The sequence below is a fragment of the Grampus griseus genome (genome assembly GCF_964374135.1).
Source record: "Grampus griseus genome assembly, chromosome: 9".
NCBI lineage: Eukaryota > Metazoa > Chordata > Mammalia > Artiodactyla > Delphinidae > Grampus > Grampus griseus.
In genome coordinates, this window is record NC_139003.1 from 44,303,710 (window position 1) to 44,328,907 (window position 25,198).

At 41.1% G+C, this 25,198-nt stretch overlaps 1 protein-coding gene across 1 annotated transcript in view; it reads left to right on the top strand.

Moving 5' to 3' along the window:
* PDE1C (phosphodiesterase 1C) overlaps positions 1-25,198 on the top strand; it is a gene marked incomplete at both ends in the record, with an annotated part of 550,586 nt that overhangs the window by 186,692 nt on the left and 338,696 nt on the right. The window contains one exon of the mRNA XM_082661639.1: positions 14,065-14,236. Coding sequence (XP_082517765.1) covers positions 14,065-14,236 — 172 coding nt within the window. The remainder of the gene's footprint in view (positions 1-14,064; positions 14,237-25,198) is intronic.

The following is a 25,198-nucleotide window of genomic DNA, read 5'->3' on the forward strand; positions in this document are numbered from 1 at the left end:
CTAGCTCTGTAAGGCAATAAAAATAACTTATGGAATGGCACTGTCCAGAAAACATTCTATGATAATAGAATGTTCTATATTGGCACTGTCCAATACAGTAGCTACTAGTCACATGTGTCTGTTAAACACTTGAAGTGTGACTGGTGCAACTGAGGAAGTAAATGTTTAATTTTATTCCATTTTTATTTTAGTTTATTTTAATTTTTAATTGAAGTATAGTTGATTTACAATGTTGTGTTAGTTTCAGTGATTCATACATATCTGAATAACTTGCTGTACACTTGAAACTAACACAACATTGTAAATCAACTATACTTTAATGTATATATATGTATTCTTTTTCAGATTCTTTTCCATTATAGGTTATTACAAGATATTGAATACAATTTTATCCAGTTTTAATTGATCTAAATTTAAGTCACCACATATGATTAATGGCTACCATATTGGACAAAACAGCTCTAGAAAGTAAACAGAGAAGAAAATAAATAAGTAAAGAAATACTCAAAACTATTAATATATAGGTGAAGATTAAAATACAAAATGCCATAGAAATCTGTGCCAACAAAATTGAATATCTCTACAAACTGGTAATTTCTAAAGGAAAATATTGACTCCAAAAGAAATAGATACTCTGAATGCAGCAATAACAAAAGAAGACATTGAAAAATTTGTGAAATGATTACTTTGCTAAAGATACTTTAGATCCTAAGAGTTTTATAGGCAACTTTATTCAAATACCAGGGAATAGGTTATTCCCATGATGATGACTACATAAGAGATGAAACTAATGGCTTATTTTCTTTATGAATATAACATGCAAAAAGTCTTAAATAGAATTCTAGCAATGCAAATCTCTAAGTATACTACAATAACAATACAACATGACCAAATAGAACTTATTTGAGTAATGCAAGGTGGCTTCACTATTAAGAAGCATTTTATAGTATAATTCAGATGTCGTATAGACATGACTTTTAAGACCTATGCATGGTTGTCTCAAATCCCCATCCCACATCAGTTTCAATCTCTAAAATTCAATCAGCGGATTTTTCAGGAGTTTCTCTAGGTTTCTTCTCATTATCTCTGGCTCTCTTTTCCTGAATCTGTTGAATTTCCCCCTACACTTTGCATCTCGCAGATGTTGATTTACTCTTTTCAGACAACAAACAAGTATGGGACACAGGCCATTCTTCATATTTTCTGAATCCTCTCCCCAATATCACTTTCACAAAGCAACCTGTGTGTGAGATCTTTACTGTTCTAGAGAGGTGGTTACATTGCAGTTCCACACAGCATTCAGTTTAAACATGGATGTCAGACTTATATGTTCTTTGAAAGTTCTTCACTTATTTTTGCCAAGTATGGTTCCAGTAGCTATATTGCTCTGCCTTCTTTCTCTCCTCTCCTTCTTTTCCTCTCTCCTTTGTTCTTGCCCTTCTCTACATTTTGTGCATTTTGTATGAAGAATAGTTTAACTCTTTCCTTGTTTCTCTTTCCCTTAATCACTCTCTGTCATAACAAGATATTTTTCCCACAAAGTTCCCTAGAGGAAACTTGATTCCATCTGGAAAATAAGTTTTTTTCCATTTTGCTACTAGTTTAACACATCAATAGGTAAGAGTGAGAGAGTGAGAGAAAGAGAGAGAGATAGAAAGATGAGAGAGAGAGAGAGAGAGAAGAAACAACACACGATCATCTCAGTAGATGGTAAAGCCATTACCATTAAATATTTTATTTCTTGCAACAATAACCCAAACAACTAGCTTATCAAAGGGAATTTATAATAATGCTACAACAGAAAATTTCAACTACATTTCACAAATAGAAAATGAAGTGAAGCCAGCAAAATGATAAGGTTGCTTGCTATTGGCAATATGGTTTAAAATTCTTCTGGAAGTTTTAGCAAATGCAGTAAGACATGAAACAGAAATAAGAGGCATAACTATTGGAACAGAGAATGAAAAATTATTATCGATGATATATATGCTTACCAAACTGAAACAAAGAAACAAGGAAAAATTCTTAGAAAGAGGAAGAGTTTAGTAAGGATCCAGACTATTAAGTAAATACACCAAATGAATAGCTATTTTATATTCCAGCAATAACAATTTAAAATATATAATCTAAAAATGTACTCTATTAATGAGTGACAAGCATATAAAATGCCCAGGAAAGAAACTTAGTAAGAATTTTGAAAGAACATTTGAAGGAACAAAGAATTTTGAAAGAACTAAGAACGTTGAAACTTTACCGAAGGAAATTAAAGTCTGAAGTACATGGGAAGGCTTTTGGTTGGTAGGTGACAGAAACTCAACACAAACTCTCTTAAGTTCAAAAGGGGATTTGCTGGAAGGATACCATAGTAGTTCACAGACCTGTAGAAGAGCTGTAGAAAACTCATAGATCTGGGAATATAAGGCATTAGAACCAGCACATGCCACTCTCATTCTTTTTTCTTCCTTTCCTTAGGCGACTGGCTTCATTTTCTCAGGCTCCTCCATGCATTGATTGGGACATGGTTGCTGGCACTAGCAATGTAAAGAGAAGGAAGTGACTTTCCTCTTTGGTTTCAGTATGAAAAATACCACAGGGAAGAACTGTGATTATCTGAGATTGGGTTCTATACCCACTCCTTGACTCATTACTGAGGCTAGGGCCATGGAATAATATAGCTAGAAAGCCCACCAGACTCACATAGGATGAGTAATGGGGGAGGAGACATTCCCAAAATAAAGTGAGAGGGGCTGTTATAAGTAGGGAGGAAATGGTGCTTGGGTAAACAAATATGATAGATATTCCATACTGAAAGCACATTTTCATCTACCTGGATATGGACATGATATATTGTGAAGATGATAATGCTTATAAGAAATAAATTAATGAAACAATTAATTATACTTTTGTTAAATACCATCTCAATATAAATTCAGAAGGGAGATTTCTCTTTAGAAATTAAAAGAAGTGATTTTAACTAAGGTTTTCTTAGAGACTTAAACAAGTAAGAAAAGCTGAAAGAAAGGGGGAGGTGTTGCACTACCAGATATTATAAAGTTATAATAAGTAAATAATGTGATTCAGCTGTTTAAAAGTTTAATTTAACATGATAACTCAGAAATAAACCCTAACATATTTGAGAATTTAGAATATGTCATCACAAATCAAGTTGTATTCTTATATTTTGCTAGCCCCCCCCCTCAGTGTGTGTGATATCTGAAATGGAATTAAATTTTCAAATCTCTTTGAAATTGCAGGTAGCAGAATTTCTGAAAAGTTTCTAAAACCAAGACTTAGTATATTGAAAATAACAGAGCAGTACCCGTGTGACTCTTTTAAAGATATTCAAAACTTTCTTGACACTTTACGTTCTGTACCATCATTATTGTTCTATTTTAGTCAGCATAAAACTCTTCATCTGGGCTTTATTAGGTTCATTCTGGACCTCTGTACCCAAGCCCCAATTTTCCTACCCCCTGGGAATTTTAGGAGCCTTATCCTCACGAAAAGAGAGAATGCCTATGAATGCCACGTCATAGATATTTTGAGAATCGTTGAAGGTTTCCAAGGTTTTTTCTTTTTTCTTTTTTTTTTTACCTTTCTGGAGAATTAAGTCTCTTCTTTCCTTTGTAGAACTCTAACATCTCAGCCTTCTGCCAGCATAATGCTTCTGTATTTTTTTTTTTTAATCGGGAACCCAGTTGATAAGTCACTTGTCAGATTTCAATAGGATTACCACATCACCTTGGGCTCCTCATGCCAGCTGTTTATCAGGCTGCCACCATTAGACACGCTTCAAAATGAATCTGTAGTTATTTCAGATTTAGATTCTTCTCATCTCATTTTCTTGCCTTCTTGTCTCTTCTTAACCCATTAAACTCATCTTGCATTACTCATTTCTTCCTGCAGCCTGAACCTCCTTCTTTAAAGGAAGCTGCAAACATGCAAGAGACTACACATCAAGGTTCTCTCTAGTTGCAGATGGGGTGTATCTTACTTCTTATGTAAAAGGATGTCTTTTTCATAGTAAAAAATGCAGAATATTTTGTTTGATCTACACTATGTGTGTGTTTATTTACTCATAAATAAAATACAAACAGTGTGATGTATCACCCTGAGTCCTGGATTAGGAGAATGAGAATTTGGGGTCAAAGCAATTTGTGTTTTCTAACTCTATGATCTAGGTGGTTTGAGCTCTTGGAGGCTTAATGTCCTAGTGTTCAATAGTGTTTCAATAATACTTACTTTGGAGGGTTGATGTGATGATTAAATGATGTAATGCAGATGAAGGCAACATGACAATGCCCAGCACATAGCAAATACTGAACAAATATTGGTTCATCTGAATCTGAGCACTTGGTCTCCTGATAAGGTCAGTGATAAGGATGCTGCTACCAGAGTTTGTGACTCTGGAAAATTTATAATCAATCTGGAGTGTTCATAGAGTATACAAAAAGTTGTCTTCGTGAAGAGAAGAGAGAAGATTTATGGCAGGGACAGAGTGGGTTTTAGCAGCAAAGGTGAATGTAATGGGCATTTAGTGAGAGTCAGGAGCAAGTCAAAGGAGAGAGGAAAGCTGGGATGGGGAGGGGAGGGGAGTGGGCAGAAGCAGATGAGATGGAGTGGGCTGAATGGAGTTGCTCATCTCCTGCACCTGAGCCTCATTATTTTTGGTACCCTGAAGGCTTAGTTTATATATGATTTCCCTCGTGGGGTTTTTGATATTATTAAGAGAGACCTGTGTGACTGTTTCCATATTTTTGCTTCTACTTAGTCAGAAACATTTCATGCTTTCAAAGTCAACTTAAAATAAATTAGAGCAGGGGAATTTTTTTTTTTTTTTTTTGTCAGAACAGACCATTCCAGTGTCCCTGGATATTGCTCTGCCCACGTTTGTGGAGAATCGGAGGAAGAGTTCTTTCCCATTCTCTCGGATTTCAAAGAGGAGAGTGCCCAAAAGGCTCACATCAAATTGAGTTGGGATGAGCCGTGTCAGGGGGCTGTGATCCTCCTAAGGCAGGAATGAGTAGCAGATGGAATTCTGGTTGTATTCTCTAGGATCCAAAGACTGTGTGGAAACTCTAAGAATTGGGTACCTTTTGAACTCAGTGTCACTCCTGTTGGCCCCCTTTTAAAGCTCTAGCTCTACTGCGTTCTCTTTATTTCTGTCCCAGGCAGTCTCTGATGATGTGGAGGTGGTGCCACAGTCACGCACAGTAGACCCAGAGAGCTAGGGAATTAATACCCTATGGTGTTACCCTTATCCATGGGATGAGAGCCTGTAGATCAATGCTGTCTCTTCCATTCCTCGCGAGGATCATTCTGAGCGTCACCTACAGCTCCTCTGAAGATCTCTGACAGCAAAAATATAAGAGGTGGGAGGGAGGAGTTAGGATTATTTTGTTATTATAAGGCACTCAAACTACCTGTGAAGGGGTATGGTATTACTTGAGAGTCAACTTGGATTAGCTGTAAATGTATATTGTGAACTCTAGGGCAACAGCTAAAAAAAGTTAAAAAAATAACAATAAGCAATATGCTTAAGAAAGAGGAATCATGTAAGATGCTCATTTAAAACCATAAAAGGCAGAAAAACAGTGGAAGACAAAAATAAGAACAGAAAACAAAGGCAACAAAGAGAAAACACTAATAAATATGGTAGCTATTAATCCGATTATATAAATAATCATTTAAATGTCAGTGGTCTAAATTGACCAATGGTTTCAATGTACTGATTAAAACGTGGTTAATAACCAACCATGGTGATAGCTCAATATTGCACCTGTGTGCTGGCTGTCCCTTGTTGTGCCCTGATTCACTCTCTCTGTCCTCCACTCACTCCTGCTTCCTGAAATCACTTCCAAATAACCTACTTGCCACGAGCCCTTGTCTCAGGATCTACTTTCTAGAAGGAAACTAGGCCACGACCCTACCTTGGAAGCAATTCAGGATGGGCTAAGAAAGGCCCCTTTCTCTGGATATGGTGGTATTCTTTGTTTCACTCTTAATATGTTTCCTGTGATATATGTTTTACTTAAAATTGTTGAAACCAGTCTGTTCACCTTTTGCCTTAAAGGTTTATTTTATTTTATTTTTTTTTTTTTTGCGGTACGCGGGCCTCTCACTGTTGTGGCCTCTCCCGTTGCGGAACACAGGCTCCGGACGCGCAGGCTCAGCGGCCATGGCTCACGGGCCCAGCCGCTCCGCGGCATGTGGGATCTTCCCGGACCGGGGCACGAACCCGTGTCCCCTGCATCGGCAGGTGGACTCTCAACCACTGCGCCACCAGGGAAGCCCAAAAGTTTATTTTTAAAAAAATAGTCCGTCATTGCTAATTAATTTACTTAGCAAACATCTCTTCAAGGCCTGTTGAGAGCAATCATAAGTTCATACTAATAGTTCTGATTCAGATCCTAAACGACAAGATTCTTCTTCACATTCTCCTGTTGCCTACTTGTATTTTCCTTCTCCTGAAGTGAGAACTCTGGATCCCTGCACCCTCATGACAGTTGCTCATTTGCTCTTTCCTACAATATGTATGACATAGTTTAGATTACTACTTTATGATTACTACTGACTAGAAACCTGCTAATGGAAGTTCAAGGTTTCTTTGCAGTGTATATGTTTGTGTGTGTGCCCTTAGAGTTGGTCTCTGAGGATGTATAGTTGGAGTACGGTATTCAAAAGATATTTAAATTAATTCTTGTTTTCCATTATGGTTATGTTACCAATTTGATATACAGTTAGATTTGATAGTTTCTGTTTGTATTCAGTTTTAGGATTTCTTTATTCCTTGCTGATTTGATTTTCTTTTTGAATATTAAAACATTTGCATAGTTCAAAAGTAAACACTATCTGTAAATGCGAAGTGTTTCTGCCATCTTTAGTGTATTCTGCCTACTCTCAACCCATCCCCCTGTAGATAACCATTTTCATGGTTTCTAGTCTGCTATTCTTGTTTGTCTTTTTGCAAAAATATGCTAAGACATTTCCCCTATCTTTTACTCCAGAGATAGCATAATACACTATCAAATACTAGATAGCATAATATACAACTCACGCATGTTGCTTTTTCCCCACTTAGCATACATATTGGAAATCACTCCTCATCAGTTTACAGACTTTGGGATATTAGTAGCTCATTATATATATGTAGCATAGTTAATTCAATTGATTAGTATGGTTAGGTTAATTATAGGAATTTCTCAAGGGGTGCAGCAAATATTGGTTATGGACAGCATGATGTCTTTGGTATTGCTAAAGGATAATTTAAAAAAATCATAAGAATCCAAAGTGAATATATGTTAAAGATCTTATTTAACTCATTAATTGATGAAGAAACCAGTAAGATGTTACAACTGGTTTGAAGGAGAATCCAAAGAGCAAATATACAAATCCGTCAGGAAGGCTGAGATGCATTTGCTTATTAGATATAAAACTGGCAAAATGCATCATATCTACAAGGCAATAATTAATTGCATTCCATGGGACAACTTTACATTTCTAAAACCAAAAATCATTTGCATTACTATTAGTTTTCTCCAATTTTCAGAACTGTGAAATAGCTACAAGATAATAGAAAATGGAGATAACTGAGATGGGTGAGTTAGACAGGATATTCACTAAACTTTTTTGTCCATTTCAAGTCTTTAACCATTTTTCTTAACAATGTTTGTGGAGGGGATGGGGATGAGGGGAAGGAGAAAACAGATTTATTTTTCCAAAGACTCTCTAGTCTGAACCACTCAGTAGTTACCTTGCATTTTTCTACCTCTCCAAAGTTTCTTGAGGGCAGGGATGGTGTAATAAAAGCTTCTGTATGTCTTGAAGGATTCAGCACAGAGCTCTAAAGTGCTCTGCACTGTGCTAGAGTATTGGGGCCACAATCGTAAATCCCCTTCTGTTGATGGTTGGCATGTATCAGTGGACTTATGCCCCAGTCATATCCACTATTCTTGTCTTCCCATTTTGTGCTGTGTTGTTCACGTACAGCAGACTGTTGTCAATAATTAACCTTCTGAAAGAGATTAAAACAGAAATAGCAAGATTCTGCTTATAATACTTCGTGTTATGCCAGCTTCCTGGATCTCTCTCGGGTTTGTGCCTTAGGCCAGGTTATAGGTGATACAGTACTAATGAGCTGTTATAATTAGATCCTTGTGGATGGAGCCCAAGTTCTACTTAAATTACAGCTTTTATCAAGTCAGATAATGGCTGGAACACTCCAGGACAGGGCTGGGGCTTTGATATTGCCCTTCTTTAAAACATTTATTATTATTATAGTTTTTAAAAAACTATTGTTTGGGTTCAGTGAGAAGGGTAATTTATTCCCCATTTTATCCTGCCGTGAAAAATTTTCTTATCTCAGTCACGATAGAAGTGTTTGCTGAAATAGAATATTCTCATTTGAATCATGTACTCATCATCTGTGTGCTTCCTCTTCATGAATATGGAGGGGATCTTTGCTTATATTTTCTATCTTGAAATACAGCTTTTCAGAGCATGGTTCAACTGCAGGCCCACGAGCTGCTCCACCTCCAGCATTTTCTAACGGCATCACAGTCTACCTGGCTGCTTAACCAGAAACCTCAATCCATCTTGCCACTTCTCTCTTCATCGTCTACACCCAATCAGTTACCAAATCCTACTGATTCTACTTGCATATCTCCTAAATCCACCTGTTTCTCTCTGTCTTTATCATCACTGTGCTTTTCCAGACCCCTCATTTTCTCACGGCCAATTTGCCTTTTGGTTGATCACCCGGTTCTAGGCTCATGTACACCTCCCAACTGGAACATCCTCTGTATTGCTGGTTCCCAACAATTTTTTGAGCAAAGACCCCGCCCCGCCCCGCCCCCCCCCCTTAAGTTAAAAAACAAAACAAAACAAAAACCAAATCAAAGACTATCCCATGAGACTGATGGTTCTCTGGGTTCTCAAAGGTCAAGAGAACCAGGCCATTTCCATTTTTTGAGTTTCCCAGAATATTAAAAAATGTGAGGAAATGCCAAAATAAGCTATAAAAATTGTAATGTGTTATAACTGTTTGCATTTAACAAATTAATAATTTTAACATGAGAAAACTGTGCAGTGTAGCTATGCCTTTCACAAGATAATTGGAGGATTTATTAAAATGTCAGTTCTTAGTACTTTATAGAGGATGTATCATTTGGATATGGGGAACACCTTTATGTTAATATGCTGAGCACACATATAACATTTAGGAAAGCATTTGGCTACAACCAACCAAATACCTAAGAATGTAATAAGTCAGTATTCATATGTCTCACATCTAGAAATCTGGAGATGAGGGAGACCAGGGAAGCTGTTCAACTGTGTTGTCGGGGATTCAGATTCTTTCCACCTTTATGTTTTTCCATATGCAAGGTGTAAGCTTTTGTCATAATGCTTGTCACCTCATGGTCATGAGATGGCTGCTGTAGCTCTAACACACGTTCACCTTCCAGTAAGAAGAAAGAAAAGCAAAGGGGAAAATAAGGAAAGGCAAAGTTTAAAGGGACAAAAATGTTTTTCTCCTGTTGAGACTTTACTTTTTCATTGGGACAGATACACCAGCCCCAGGGATTTCCACCTACATTTCATTGGCCAGAATTATAACATATGGTTAGCCATAGCAGTAAGGGAGGCTGGGAAATTGAGTATATTGTTTTCTAGCCTCTTCGGAAGAGGAAGGCAAGTAAAAAGGGAGTTGGGAATGAATGTTGATTGAATCCTATTTATAGCTTCTGCCACAGTCGTCTTCTTTTTTTTTTCTTCATTTTTATATATTTTTTTTATTGAGGTGAAATTTACGTAACTTAAAATTAACCTTAAAATTTATTTTTATTTTTTTAAAACATCTTTATTGGAGTATAATTGCTTTACATTGTTGTGTTAGATTCTGCTGTATAACAGAGTGAATCAGCTATACATATACATATATCCCCATATCCCCTCCCTCTTGTGTCTTTCTCCCAGCCTCCCTATCCTACCCCTCCAGGTGGTCACAAAGCATCGAGCTGATCTCCCTGTGCTATGCAGCTGCTTCCCACTAGCTATCTATTTTACATTTGGTAGTGTATATATGTAAATGCCACTCTCTCGTTTGTCCCAGCTTACCCTTCCCCCTCCCCATGTCCTCAAGTCCATTCTCTACGTCTGCATCTTTATTCCTATCCTGCCCCTAGGTTCTTCAGAACCATTTTGTATTTTAGATTCCATATATATGGGTTAGCGTACGGTATTTGTTTTTCTCTTTCTGACTTACTTCACTCTGTATCACAGACTCTAGGTCCATCCACCTCACTACAAATAACTCAATTTTGTTTCTTTTTATGGCTGAGTAATATTCCATTGTATATATGTGCCACATCTTCTTTATCCATTCATCTGTCAATGGACACTTAGGTTGCTTCCATGTCCTGGCTATTGTAAATAGTGCTGCAGTGAACATTGTGGTACATGACTCTTTTTGAATTATGGTTTTCTCAGGGTATATGCCCAGTAGGGGGATTGCTGGGTCGTATGGTAGTTCTATTTTTAGTTTTTTAAGGAACCTCCATACTGTTCTCCATCGTGGCTGTCTTCTTTTAAACTTGCCAGTGTATCTTTGTAGCTGCTGGTACAACTTCTGAAGGTGTTATTGCATGTCCATCTGGGACCCCTGATGGACAGATAGCTTGGATCACATGACCCTTCTGATTCACTGACTGAGAAAATGAAAAACCTATTATGCATTCATTAGTGCTTTTACATAAATTTCTAGTTTATTAATCATATCTATATATACTGAAAAATTAGTCGTATATATAGACTTCGTTATTCCATCTACAGATACAATGGATTCACAGACCTCTTCACATAGCCTTGCTAGTCCCCACGGGTTCACTTTCAGTACTCTACAGCACCCTCGTTTCCTTTCAGAAACACGGAAGTTGTCATGTCACCATAACCTTGGTTAAAAATCTTTAATTCTTTTTTGCCTACAGAAGAAATTCTAAAATAATTAGCATTTTATTCAAGGCCCTCTATAACCAATCTTTGGCCTTATCCCTGGTCACTGTCCTCTCTCTCGAGCTGCTTTGTTCTGCTGTGGAGCCTTTGCACATGCTATTTGCGCTGGATGCTCTTGTCTCTCTTCCCCATCTGCTGAAGATCTGTTCCTGCTTTAGACCCATATCAGACGTTACGTTTGCTGTGTGGCTTTCCCCAGGGCCCTGAGGCAGAGTGGGGGAGCTCTCCTCTGCCCCTTCTAGCGCTTCTTTGTCCCTTAGTTATGGTGCATTGCCCATTTATTGTGATTGTTTATAGGCTGACTCATCCCAAGGGAACCAGTCTCATTCATCTGTCTGTTTCGAGAGCCCAGAATGGAATCTGGCATATTGAGGGAATTCAAAATTTGTATATTGAATGAGTAAATGAAAGAATGAAGGGAAATAGGCAGGGAGTTTATTGTAAGGTCTTCGCTTAGATCAAATCTAAGAAAACAGGCTGCTGCTTTTGTCTTCCTCCTAGAACCAGACCTTCGTTAACACAAAACCCGACTTTCATTAATAGGACCAGATCTTATTAAGATATGTGTTTAGGACTTTGAAAAAGCTGTCTTGCATTTCAGGAGTTGGAGGGCTCTGTTTTCTGCTCTTAATGTGCCTTAATTTTCTCTGGATTGACACAAAAGCAGTTTGGATGTGGTACACTCCCAAGGATCATTCGTGACTGTGGTCATTAAAAGAGTTGTTTTCGGAGCCATGGGTGTCCTTGGTGAAGGTTAAGGGGTCCTCATGAGGTGCTCCCTTTTGTGTGTGAAGTTCTTTTGATCTTAGCTGCAGAGACAACCTTCAGGCACAACAAACTACAGTGATTTCTTCTGTTGTGGGCTGTGGATGGTTGATCAGGGAGGCATCCCCACGAGCATACGAATATGTTCTCTACCCACCGATCCCATGCATGTGCATTAGCTGGCACTGCTCCTTACCCCTCCATGCCCACCTCCTCATGCCCCATAAAGAGTCTTTGTGTGAATTAGAAAAAGGTCCTCCTTCTGCACAGATGGGATAGAAAAAGCCAACCCCCTCTGGATGGGCAGAGCTCCATGGGTGCATGACTCAAGAGACCTGACAGTATATCTGAGCAAAGATAAAGGCTTTCTTTCCTCTGGGAAGAGGATAACCAGCACCGGCCAATGGTAACTGGGTAATGATAGTGGTCATACCCTCAGTCTCTACCTTAAAAATATAACTTGCTCATAGACATTTAAAATAATAACTATTTTTATTACTTATTTTTAATACTTATTTGTATTTTTATAATAACTCTTAATTTTAGAACATTTTTAGATTTACAGAAAATTTGCAAAGATAGTTCAAAGAGCTCCCAAATACCCCATTCCCAGTTTCCCCAATTATTAAGCTTTTATATTATTATGGTACATTTGTCACAATTACTGAACCAATATCGATATACATTATTATTAACTAATGTACATTATTGAAATTTCCTTAGTTTTTCGTAATGTCCTTTCTTAGTTTCAGGACCCCATCAGGATACCACATTTAGTTATCATGTCTTCTTAGGCTCCTCTAGGCTGTGACAGGTTTTCAGACTTTCCTTGTTTTTTGATTGCCTTGATGGTTTTGAGGAGTACTGGTCAGATGTTTTGCAGAGTGTCTGTCAGTTGGGATTTGTCTTTTCCCTATGACTAGACTGAGTGTTTTAATGGGTTTTATTATTTTTAGGTGTGGTAAGGCCAACAGATCAGGGGATGACTGCCATTGAAAAGATAGTTTGTTAGTATTCACAGATCCCAAAAGAGGGGGTACACGTCATACCACGGAGGCCATGCTGAGAAGCATTGGGGTTGTTAGGCGGAGGGAGGGAGGAACTGTGGGCAAGAGTCTTTACTGTGGTTTCTGCAGGAAGGAATGGGTTCTGCCAGGTAAGCAGGCTTAGGATTGGCTAGTTTGAATAATTTTAGTGCGCTCTGGGGCATAGGGGCTGTCCCTAGATGTCTGGTACCTGTCTGGAGTTATCGGGGCAGGTGGAGAGTGGCTCAGGATGTGAAAGCTTGGTGAGGGAGGTGTTGGGGTGTGGTTGCTGGTTTGGTTGGCTGGTATCTGAAAAGCATGCCTCTTGGAGGGGGGACTCTTCCTGAGGAGTGGAGGGGAGGGAGGAAGGGGGAGGTGACGGAGGCAGGAGGCCAAGGCAAGATGACTCAGGGGTATTTTCTGGTTGTCCAAACAGGGCATGTCTGGGATACGCACGTAGGGCAGATGTTAAAGTATTAAGTTTACAGAAGATGGAAACATGCTTAGTACTCTGGGGTTATAGATTTTGGGGAGAAAGACCGTGGAGGTAAAGTGCCATTTTCATCACATCATATCAAGGATGTAACTTATCACTGTTGATACTGACCTTGAATACCTTGCTGATCAGGCCCTATTTTGTGGTACCATATCTACTTCACGTCTGCCTTTAATGTTCATCTCATATGTTTGAAGTGTTTGTAGGGTAGGGTCTTGGTAAACACCCAGTGTAGTTTTCCTTGAATCTTGATCTTCCAGAAGAATGAACCCGCCTGTAGTGGGGTCTAGTTCTTAGGCGGGGGGCCCTCTTTGGGGTGGGTGTCTCCACAGAATACAGTCTTGAAACTTGGGCCTTAGGCAAGATGAGTTCACAGGGGAGACTTGTGTCTGAATATCCTGCTGTTCTCTAAAATGGTCGTCCTTTGTATACTTCCAGTTGCTGAATAAATACTTCAGTAAATACCGACAACTCTGTCAGGAGTTGGAGTTGATTATCACTGAAATGAGACAGGATATATATTCACAGTACTTAGCTGTGAGTTAAAATGCTCAGAGTGCTAACCTATTTTTGTATATAAATTTTAAAAATCCTGGTTACTCCATGAGTTGCCTGACCAAAACCTTCTGGAGCCCTCTCATGTTGGTGGAGATCATGAAAGATATGTCAGTGTTCCTGCTCTGCTTTTGAAAATCCCGAGTTGGGCAAGGCAGGCCATGGAGCTGGTTGGTAACTCACCTGCACCCCTTTTTCCCCCTCATGCCTCAGGGTCTAAGTCGCAGAACTGTCTGTGGAACTCCCTCATCGACGATCTCACAGGGAATGTCCAGGAGAAGCCACGGCCGACGATTGTCCATGACCCCCGGCCACCGGAGGAAATCCTAGCTGATGAATTGCCTCAGCTTGATAGCCCGGAAGCCTTGGTGAAAACGTCCTTCAGGTTTGGTGGATTGCAACTCAGTTTGTTCCTTCTTTTTGCTTGTGGAGTTATTTCAGTCCAGTTGGATGCCACGTCAGCGTGGCCAGCAAATTACCTCATTTCTCTGCACGAAGTAAATTAGAATTGATGAAGTAGTGTCGGAAGTAATGCCGCTAAACTTCTGGCTGGATTTCCTGAATGTAGTGAAGACCATATCAGTAGTTAAGTTGCTGTTGGTATTTAATTGGTATTGGCATTTAAACGCTGAGGCAAAGGATTTACTGACATTGGCAATTTGAATTGGATTAATGAGTCTTTTGCTTCAAAGGAGGATGACGCAGGGAGATAAGTGCACAGGGAAAAAGCACGTGGTGGGAATTAACTCAGCCCCGTGCCTTTAGAGTTCCTTGCTTCTAGTTGTAAGAGAAGTGAGAGCTGCTGCCTCCTGAAATGAAGTGTGGATCTTCTTCTGTGGTTTCCCAGGTGGCTGTTGACTCTGTCCTTGTTCATCGTTTAGTCCTGCGTTTTCCCGCCAAGTTCTCTGGTGTTTTCTTGTTGTATTGTACTCCACTTTCATCATGAGGCGTCTCCTTACCTTCTCACCTGTATTAAATAAAAATCAGCCTGGGTATGGATGCGGTATAGAAAAGTGATTCTTTTTTCTGAATGGGTCTTTCAAACTCACTTTTGAAATACGCAGTCATACTGGTATCAGAAATTAAGGTTTAATGATTTTGCCAGCCTGCCTTCCTCCCCTCCTTTCCCCCTGTTATTCTAATTTTACTTCTTTCATTTTTCTTTCCATTATATAAGGCTTTCATACTCTCCACATGGCCAGTAGTACATGTAAGCTTCCCTTTTCTTCCCTCATAAACAAATCAGACAGGATTTGGAGTCCAGGAAATATACTTGAAAAATGTGTTCCCTTCTGCATCCAGGTGATATGTGTAATCGCCCAGTAAAAGCCATTTCATTGTGTGAAGGTTCTTAGTGTGGACTGAATTATAGATGAGTTCTGAAAAGGAGTGATGAATAGGGGTTTGGATTTCTTTATATAATGTGACTGACGCAGTGGCGGGACCAGAATTGCAAGGCAAATGCTTTTCTTATTCCTAGGAAGGGTTTACTGCATTGTGAGGTTTAAGTAAAATAAAAACCACTCAAGTAGAGAGAAGTACATGCTATGAACCTGTGATTCTCTGCAAGTGACTGTGGGGGGAAGACGGGAGGGTGAATGGGTCTCGTGGTCTGTGTGTTCTCATCTGCAAGTGTCTCTGGTGGAGTCAACCCCTTCATATACTGTCTTCTGGTAATTACACCTTCCACCTCAAACCAGGTTCATCATCTTCTTCAGTGAATAGCTAAAGAGCTGCTCCCATGAAAAGAACATCGTATTTGCTAGCCCAACTCCATTACCATCATCCCTTCTCTTTGCATTCCCTCTGTGCTCTTTAATAGAGATAAGGTACTGATGGCCATGAACTTCTTTTGCTCTGCTAGTTGTATTATGTGCCAATGTCTTGGTTCCAGAAAGAGATTAATTTATAAGTTTGTTAAGGTCAGGATTTATTTCTGATTCCTTGTAGCACTTGGTGTGTAGTGGGAGAAACACAGTAGGTGTAAATATGCCAGTCCTATAGCAGTGGAACCCAGAAATGTATTGGCATTTGTTGTTCATTTACTGGTCTCCTTAATACAATTCTGTGCTATCCTGGAACCATCCTTTCTTCCAAAGAAGATAGTTGATTTCAATAGCAATGTTAGAGGGTAAATATTCTCTAATGCAGTTGTCCTTAATTGTGGTAGTAACATCAGTTGTGAGATTTGTTGCAGATAAATTATTATAAGCAAAATGTGGGAATAGCTTACTTATCAAGAAATAATTTAGAGCAGAATCAAGGTTGCTCTTGTAGCAGAAGACCTAAATAGACATTTCTTCAAAGAAGACATACAGATGGCCAAGAAGTACATGAAAAGCTGCTCAACATCACTAATCATTAGAGAAATGCAAATCAAAACTACAATGAGGTATCACCTCACACCAGTTAGAATGGGCATCATCAGATAATCTACAAACAACAAATGCTGGAGAGGGTGTGGAGAAAAGGGAACCCTCTTGCACTGTTGCTGGGAATGTAAATTGATATAGCCACTATGGAGAACAGTATGGAGGTTCCTTAAAAAACTAAAAATAGAACTACCATATGACCCAGCAATCCCACTCCTGGGCATATACCCTGAGAAAGCCATAATTCAAAAAGTCACATGCACCCCAATGTTCATTGCAGCACTGTTTACAATAGCCAGGTCATGGAAGCAACCTAAATGTCCATCGACAGACAAATGGATAAGACGATGTGGTACATATATACAATGAAATATTACTCGGCCATAAAAAGGAACGAAATTGCGTCATTTGTAGAGACTGTCATACAGAGTGAAGTAAGTCAGAAAGAGAAAAACATCGTATATTAACGCATATATGTGGAATCTAGAAAAATGGTGCAGATGAACCGGTTTTCAAGGCAGAAATAGAGACACAGATGTAGAGAACGAACGTATGGATACCAAGGGGGGAAAGCAGGGGTGGGGGTGGTGGGATGAATAGGGAAATTGGGATTGACATGTATACACTAATATGTATAAAATAGATAACTAATAAGAACCTGCTGTATAAAAAATAAATAAAATAAAATTCAGAATGAAAAAAAAGGTTGCCCTTGTAATACCACTTGTTTTCTAGATGCCTTTTGGATTGCAGAGAAGGAATGAGTTATAGCTGGATATTAAATAATGTGATAGGAATATATCACAATGTGTTCTCCCCTACCTCCCTTTTTACTCCAGAATTGAAAAAACCTGGTAATTGCTGACTCCAATATTAGTGACTCTGGAAAATCTAGGACGACCCGTGCATTATGCTCCTACAGTTTCAAACTCCAGGGGTGCCTCCATGATCAGCGCTCTCAATCCCTACTATGACTTCTTTAACCAAGCAGTACAGTCATCCCTTTGCTGAGATTGAGGTGTTGGGTTCTTTTTTCTGACTCTGAAATTCAGTCTCTCAGCCACCGTGCCGTGTGTGTGTGTGTGTGGACACACTTATACACAACCCCACACACAATTAAGGGATCCAGGCATGTGACTGTGAACATCCTGCCCTTTGCGGTTCTGCAGAGTCTTGTTTGCTGCGGAGGAACACATGGTTCTCGTGAATTGGCATCCTCTGTCCTCATAGCTCCTCTGCAGGATCGTTACCACCGAGCAACAGAGTAGAAGTGATAGCTTTGCCTACTCCCTTCTCTTTCTCCTTGTTCACACTTGGAGGGCATTTGGAATTTGGGGCCACAAAATATGGTCATCATTTTTTTTTTTTGATTGGGCAAGGAAATGCCTCTTTATTGGTGCTGGAGCTGTTCCTGAGGCAGTCAGACCATGGGACCCTCATTGGGACCCTTGCCCTCAGCTACTTCCATCTGTGGGAGATACTCTGTCCCAAGGACACCTATTGTATCAGCTTCTGTAACTGATGCAGAAGTGGGCATGGTAGGTGGGGATGTCCTTCCGGGCAGCAGCTGGGGACGCACGTGCAGGTAGCGCTTGGCAGCCACCTCCCACTCCTCCACGCCTTTGAGCAGATACACACAGAGTGAATAAGATCAGACTTGGGTTTTGTGGGTCCAGGTGCAGACACTGTGGGCTCTGAACGCTCATGAAGCCTCTGACATGAAAAAGTCTGCTTTCAAAACCTGAGACTTTTGAAAAGAGGAAAGTGGGGACCATAGCTAAATAAAAAGGCTTGAGTGTCTCGAAAGTAGACACTTCTGGGAACTGTATCCAGGTGCCTGTTTTCTTTGTTCCTCACGACCTGTCCCTTTGAACCTTGTTCTGCTCAGGTTTTTCTTAAAAGAGATGAGAGAATATGCTGAACCTGAAGCTTAAGGAAGATAGACCAGTCCAGCCAGTCTGATTAGTGACCCAAGAGAACAGGAAAGAGCTGGCTGCTGAGAACCCTTTATCTCCCCAGCTTCTAGTGTGCACATGTGCAAAGGTGAGACCCAGCCCAGATTGTACTGAAAGTCAAGGAAACCAATGTTTACTGAGCATCTGCTATGTCTAGGAACTGTACATTCATTTACTCAATCTCCCCAAACCCTGGCAAGGTGTGTATTGCTATCCCAGTTGTGCAGGTCAGGAAACTGAGTCTCAGAGAGATCAAGTAACTTACCCAGAGCCACCCAGCAAGTGGCAGAGCTGGAAATTTCAACCCAGTCCACCTGGCTCCAAAGCCTTACCTGTCCACCATGTTCTACCACCACATCACCTTGGCTTTCCTGCTTCTGGGTTTGCTGTTGGTGAAATAAGGTAGCGTGCTTGATTCTACTAATCTGGGTGTGCAATTTGGATATATAGTTTGAGGCTTATCCTATGAGACTGACCCTGTTCTATTGCACTGAATCTTTTTTCTAGTCTAAACTTACGTTTTTGATCCACCTACCCCTTTCTGGTAGGAGCCCATTAAGGTAAACTTTATGTCCAATAAATTCGTTGAGGGATCCTGTTAAATGCAGACCCACATTCAGTAGGTCTGGGTAGCAGCCTGTGAATCTGTGTTTCTAACAAGCTCCCAAGTGATGTGATGGTCCAAGGACCACCCTCTGAGGAGTGAGGCGTGGGCTTTGGAATACCACAGGCATGAATTTGCAAATGCTCTTCTTAACTGTGTGATTTTGAGTCATGGTTTTGATTCTCAGTTGCCTCATTTGACAAATGGAAACAGTGAAATAACAGCAGTGGCCTTGGGCCCTGTTGCTAGGATTCAGTGGGCGATGAATATGGCAGCCCCTAATTCCTTCTCTCCCAGTTTTTCAAAATCCTGTTTAGGAGTGGATTGATCCTCTGCACCTTGATCCCCTTCTTCTGTGACTGGGCTGTGCCATGTGCCCCAGGCTGGGAATATGAGCCCAGTAGGTACTTTGTGAGCAACGCTGGCCTCTGGCCTGACCTCCTTGGGCAGTAGTGGAAATTCTGAAGCCATCCAGCACGTTGGCCATCTCAGTTACTTACCTTGAATTGTGTGACTCAGCATAGGTTTTGATCATTTTGCATTTGGAAGAAGAGTATGCTCACTCCCTGGAGAGTCACTGGGGGATTGATGGACTTCTCTTCCCACACAGAATGGACTTATTTGGGCTTTGGCAAAAGCGTTCCTGATTCTATACATAACTTACTAAGAATATGTTCCAGAGAGCAGAACTGCATTGAGCCAACACCTCGGCTGCACATGAGATTAAGTCCTTGTCAGATCCCACTTAATGGATTGCGTTTTCCACGCAGAATTAAATCGTTGAACTCATCCTCATTTTGGCTTTTGGCATTCATTTTTCGACCAACAGCTATAGCCAAGAAGCCAGTTTCTGACTTGATTACTTTCAGGAAATGTGCAATCTGGCTGATGATAGGGCTTGGTGTGGGGTAGCGTCCCCTGCAGCTTCAGACCCCACCCCGGAATGAGTCATGGGTTAAAATTCCCAATTAGCTCATGGGAAGTCTGGTCACATGTCTTTCTCTATCACCATATGTTGGTCACCCACCGGGAACTTCGGGGGGCCCCTACTTCCGTGACTTAGTGCTGTCTCCCTGGAGTTGCAATTTTTCCTTTCTAGTCTTCACTAATCCAAAGCAGTAGAGTTTTGCTCAGGTCTGTGAAGGGGAAAAATGAAAGAATGAATTCTGATTTTTTTTAAAACTCAGAAGAGTTTCTGTTGCAACTTTGGCTTCCCACAAGGGAAATACTTAGGCTTCTCTTTGCAAAGCAAGTTTTTATAGACAGATTTTCCAATGTTGGAAATTGACAAAGCATATATCATGCAGACACTGTTCCGTTTGCATTCTTCCTGGTCCTTCCACTAGTATTTTGGGAAAGAGGGAGTTTGTCTCTGTGGTGGCCATGTGAATGCACCTCTCACATCTCTGACCACACGGAATGTACTTGACCCATGGCCCCAGCTTCTGTGCGAGGATATTTGTCCCTGGGATGGCTCTGGCTGTGTTTCTCAAGGGTACTTTCAGCCAATGACTAAGAGTGCCAGGGATCCTAAGGGTGGCCATTCCTGGGAGACACAGGACTCCTCTGATGGTGACTTCAGCTCGAGGACTCCAAGTTCCTTGGTGAACTTTCTTTAGAACTGCACTGTGATCTAAGACGCTCCCACCCAACCTGCCGTCCTTCTCTCCTTCACTGGAAGTCAGACCTGCATCTCGCCTCTCCCTGCCTCCTCTGGCTCCTTCCCCATTTTCTCTTTCAGATGTTCCCCCTGATAAATTTCTTGCATGTCTAATCCTTCCTTGGCACCTGCTTCTCAGAAGGCCCCGGCTAACTCAGTCTCACACCATGCTGCGATCCTCTGCTGGCCCACCACTGCCAGCTCTGTGCTGTGGGCACAGCTTCAGCTTCAAGGCTACTGGCCTAGAAATCCTGGGCCAGTTTTCTGTGCTTGATTTTATATTTCATGCTGCATCTTCCCCGTGGGCTCTAGTGGTGGGGTGAACATGGGGCAGGCCACAATTTTTTTTAGTCTTTTGTACTTTTATTGCCCACTGGAGACTTTGCTGAAACATTGAGATTAACTAAAGAAACTACAACATGAGAAGGGAGCATTTAAAATCGTACCCCAAATATAATTGTTTCTTTTGTACAAGGGAAATGCCAAAGAATGTTGGACATTGTACAGCTGGTTTGAACACTTTGGTTGCCAGCCAGTGGACCTGTCTCCAAGGCTAACTTCCCCTTAAGAGCGTATCCTTTGTCAAACCAGACACATTCTCATCAGGCTATTGGGGAAGCCAGGGTTCTACCCATAGGAATGGCACTCATCTGAGGTGTCCTCAACAACTTGGTATATGCCTAAATCAGAATAACTCCTAGCAGCACATTTTACAAAGTGTGAGTGAGTCATCCTAGGAGAATCCCACAGGGAGGAGTGGGGAGCTTCAGTACTGTCAGGTGGGGGAGAGGCTCGGATACTCCTGGAGGCTTCATCTCCATCTCTCTGCCAGTGTGCAGCGTGGGTCAACCTCCCGTGCCTCCTGATGAGCGACAGGAACTTCTGTCCTTGGTCACACAGAGACCTGAAGTGTGCTAGGAGTCTCTGAAGTTCTCTCTAAATGAAGGCAGGCCACCCATCTCTCTATGGCAGTGCTTTGCATCCTATCGAGGTCTGGTCATGATTCTCATGTGCTTCTGGATCAGATGGTCTGGCCTTTAGCCCTTGGGTACTTTGTCCCCATGTCAACCTCATGGGCCAACTCCCCAAGCACAATCCCTGGTAACTTCTGAGGTTCAACCTCAGGAGCTTGTGGGAACCTCTGGGGCCTGTCCAAACCACACAGAACCCAAGAGATAACTCGGGGAAGCTAAAACCCAGCCTCCTTCTACCTGACTCTACTGGCCAGAGTTTACTCAGATGTGGACCTTCTGGTTTATGGGTAGATGTCCCTCTAGAAAGAGAAGAGGAAGTCTCACTCCTGCCCCGCCTGCCTCATCTTCCTATAATCCCCCAAGTCCGAAAAGCTGGGTCTCTGGCTTCCTGCTTCTCCTACATTATATCCTCCTCTTCCCCAGGACCAGGCCTTGGGCTAAGTCTTAATGGTGGATGAGGTAAAGAGACAGATTGGCCTAACTGATATGGGACCCTACACTGGGAAATACCTCAGAAGCACCATATATGTTATGCCTTAGAAACTTTCAGTGATAAATGACTTTACCTCATTGGTTTTTCTGCAGTAAAATTAAGGTTCCCTAAATACAAATAGAGCAAAACCCTTTGAAACTGTGCCCTACGGTCATGCAAGTCTGGATATCCCTTGATTGGTGATTGGTCCCTGTCCTCAGCAGTGGGGGATCCCGGGTTATGTTATGAACCTCACGATAATGTTACCTTGTGTTTTACTCTGTAGAAATTTTTGTCCCCACTTGCAGCCTTAAGGCGGGGCTTCTGCCCTTGCTAGCAGGAAAGGAGAGATTTCCTTCTTATTGAATCTTTCTAATAACAGGTGCTCTCTTCCCATTCGAGTGCTCGGTCCTTGTTCTGCAGTCACATCCCATGCCCGGCTCTGGAGCCACTTGAGGTGAACTGGACCAGCACATACCCTTGCCCCTGGACCTCACACGGATCAGTGAATATGTTGAATGACACTTGGTGTAACCATTGAAACAGGCCAGACTGGATCATGGTGGACATAAAAGGGAAGCAAAAGGAATGGCGTTAGCCAGGGTCAGGAGGCAGGAAGACACGGCGTATGTTGAAGGAACTGTTGGATTTGTGTCTAAGGCATGTGAAAGTGAGGCAGTCTTGGAAAAGTACAGTTGAGACCAAATATGGCAGGGCGTTGTTTGCCACGAGAAGAAGGTTCACTTTTATTCCATAGGCAGAGATCTTTGGAGCGTTGGGAAATCTTTGGGGAAGCAGAAAGAAGACTGCATATTTTTTTCTAATTAAATTACAGAATTAGGATTTATATTTTCATGCCTCTGCCCTCTATACACAGAACATCAAGACTAAGGTTTTCTGCCCGGCAGCAGAGATGGAATAATGGAGGTGGAGAACAGCATGGAATTTAAAAATCTATGGAGGAAGAGCATGGATAATCAGGGGAAGACACTTGTGAGAATATGTCTTCCCACATGGATTGGAACAGGGACCATTGTTTTTTCTATTACTTCTAAATGTAGTAGCAGCTAATGGTTATTGAACAGACAGCCCCATGACTGTAGTCTGGCTGTTCCCCATTTATTGATTACCAGTAAGTGCAGCAGGAGTTGAATTTGCTAAGATGAATTACCTCTAGACCCCAGAGGCCAGCTCGGTTGGGGAAGGATGGTTATTTGAACAAGAGCTGTAGACATGCTAGACATGCTTGTCCTCCTTTGGAAGGGATGATGATTCTGGCTCAGGTGATGGGGTCAAGTACTCAGAGGCAGACACATTGCAAACTGCCCGAGAGTATAACTTGTGCACACTCTGCAAAGCTAGAAACAGGAGGATGTGAATCAAATAGCAAACTTGGATTCCGGGATCCAAACCTTGATCTGTACATCAGTTTCATTCTTTGAAAATGGTCCGGATTGAGAATGAGAAAGGGGATGTATGCAGGGGGCTGAATTATATTTATTAAATTTTGTGTTTCTCTGTTGTTTTGATAATTATTCTATCTTCGACCCTGTCTGGCCCTGTCGGGGCTGAGTTTCGTTGGTCATTAGGTTTCCATGGGTAGCACTGAATCAGGCTTTTGTGTCTAGCTCTAAGCCAACTGGTAGGTACCTACATTGTTTTTCAAAAAACTATTTTGACAATTTTTAAACCTTCAGAGAAGTTGTAAGACTAGTAAAATGAACAACTGTCTATCTTCCACCTAGAGTCACTTCTGCTTGCTTGCTATCAAATCTATCATCTATTTATCTTTTTTTTCCGAATCTTTTGACCTTAAGTTGTAGACATCATGACCTTTCAGCTTCAGCTTGTATCGCTTAAGAGTGAGACCACTTTCTTACACACACAGTATAATTACCAAATTCAGGAAGCTTAACTTTGGTATAAAACTATTATCTAATATACAGCCCACATTCAGATTTCACCAAATGTTCCAATAATGTCTTTTATGACAATCTTTTTATCTGATCCAGAACCCGTTCCTGAAGCACACGTTACATTTACTTGTCAGTCTCCTTTAATTTGAAGCAGCTTTTTAGTCTTTCTTTGTCTTGCATGGCATTAACATTTTGAAGCAAACGGGTCACATGTTTTGTGCTGCAGAACGTTCCTCAGTTTGGGATTGTCTGATCGTTGCCTTGCGATTTGATTCAGGTTATTCATGTTGACAGGAATACTATATAAGTGATGTAGATGTTGCGTCCTCCATGCAGCACTGGAAGAAGGCTGTCGATTGTCCCATTACTGGTGATGTTAGCTTTGATTATTTCATTAAGATTGTTTCCCCTAATGTGTCCCCTGTAAAGGTGCCGTTCTGCCCTTTGTAGGTAATACGTTATCTGCGGGGAGATAACTTTGAGATGATGAAGATAATCTCTTCTTTCTTTCTTTATTTTTTTAACATCTTTATTGGAGTATAATTGCTTTACAATGGTGTGTTAGTTTCTGCTGTATAACAAAGTGAATCAGCTATACATATACATATATCCCCATATCTCCTCCCTCTTGTGTCTCCCTCCCACCCTCCCTATCCCACCCCTCTAGGTGGTCACAAAGCACCCAGCTGATCTCCCTGTGCTATGCAGCTGCTGATAATCTCTTTCTTAACAAACTTTTATGCAATGGTTTTAGCGTCACTTGATGATTCTTGCCTGAATCAATGGCAATTTCTAACTCTATTATTCTTTCTCCATTTATTAAATGACATTTGATGGTAAATAAGAGCTTTCCCTTTCCTTCCTCTCTTGTTCCCTTTCTAGATTGTAGTGTCAGCATGCACTCTGGATTTTTCTTTCATCCATTGTTTTATAAGCCGTTATATCTTCATCCTACCTGGAGCCCAGGGAGGGTGTTTGTGAGAGAAAGGACACAAAGAAGGGTGGTATGGGCAGTCCTTTAGTATAAAATGCATCAACCCTAATGGGCAGAAATAAGTTTGACTTGGAATATGAAGAAGTGTATCAGCAAATCCAGGCTCTAAATAATCCCCTGTCCTGCGGGTAGGGGCTCCGTGGGCTGCTGTAATCTGATGGAAGGCAGTATCTTGACCTGAACCTGGTGGTGCCACTGTAATGATGGGAAATTGCAGAGTGGCAAGAGTGACATGGAGTGGGTTGGGGGAGGCATTACTTAGCCAGAAAAAGGAGTGTGAATGTATTGTCTGGACTTTTTTTTTTTGCAGTACGCGGGCCTCTCACTGTTGTGGCCTCTCCCGTTGCGGAGCGCAGGCTCAGTGGCCATGGCTCACGGGCCCAGCCGCTTCGCGGCATGT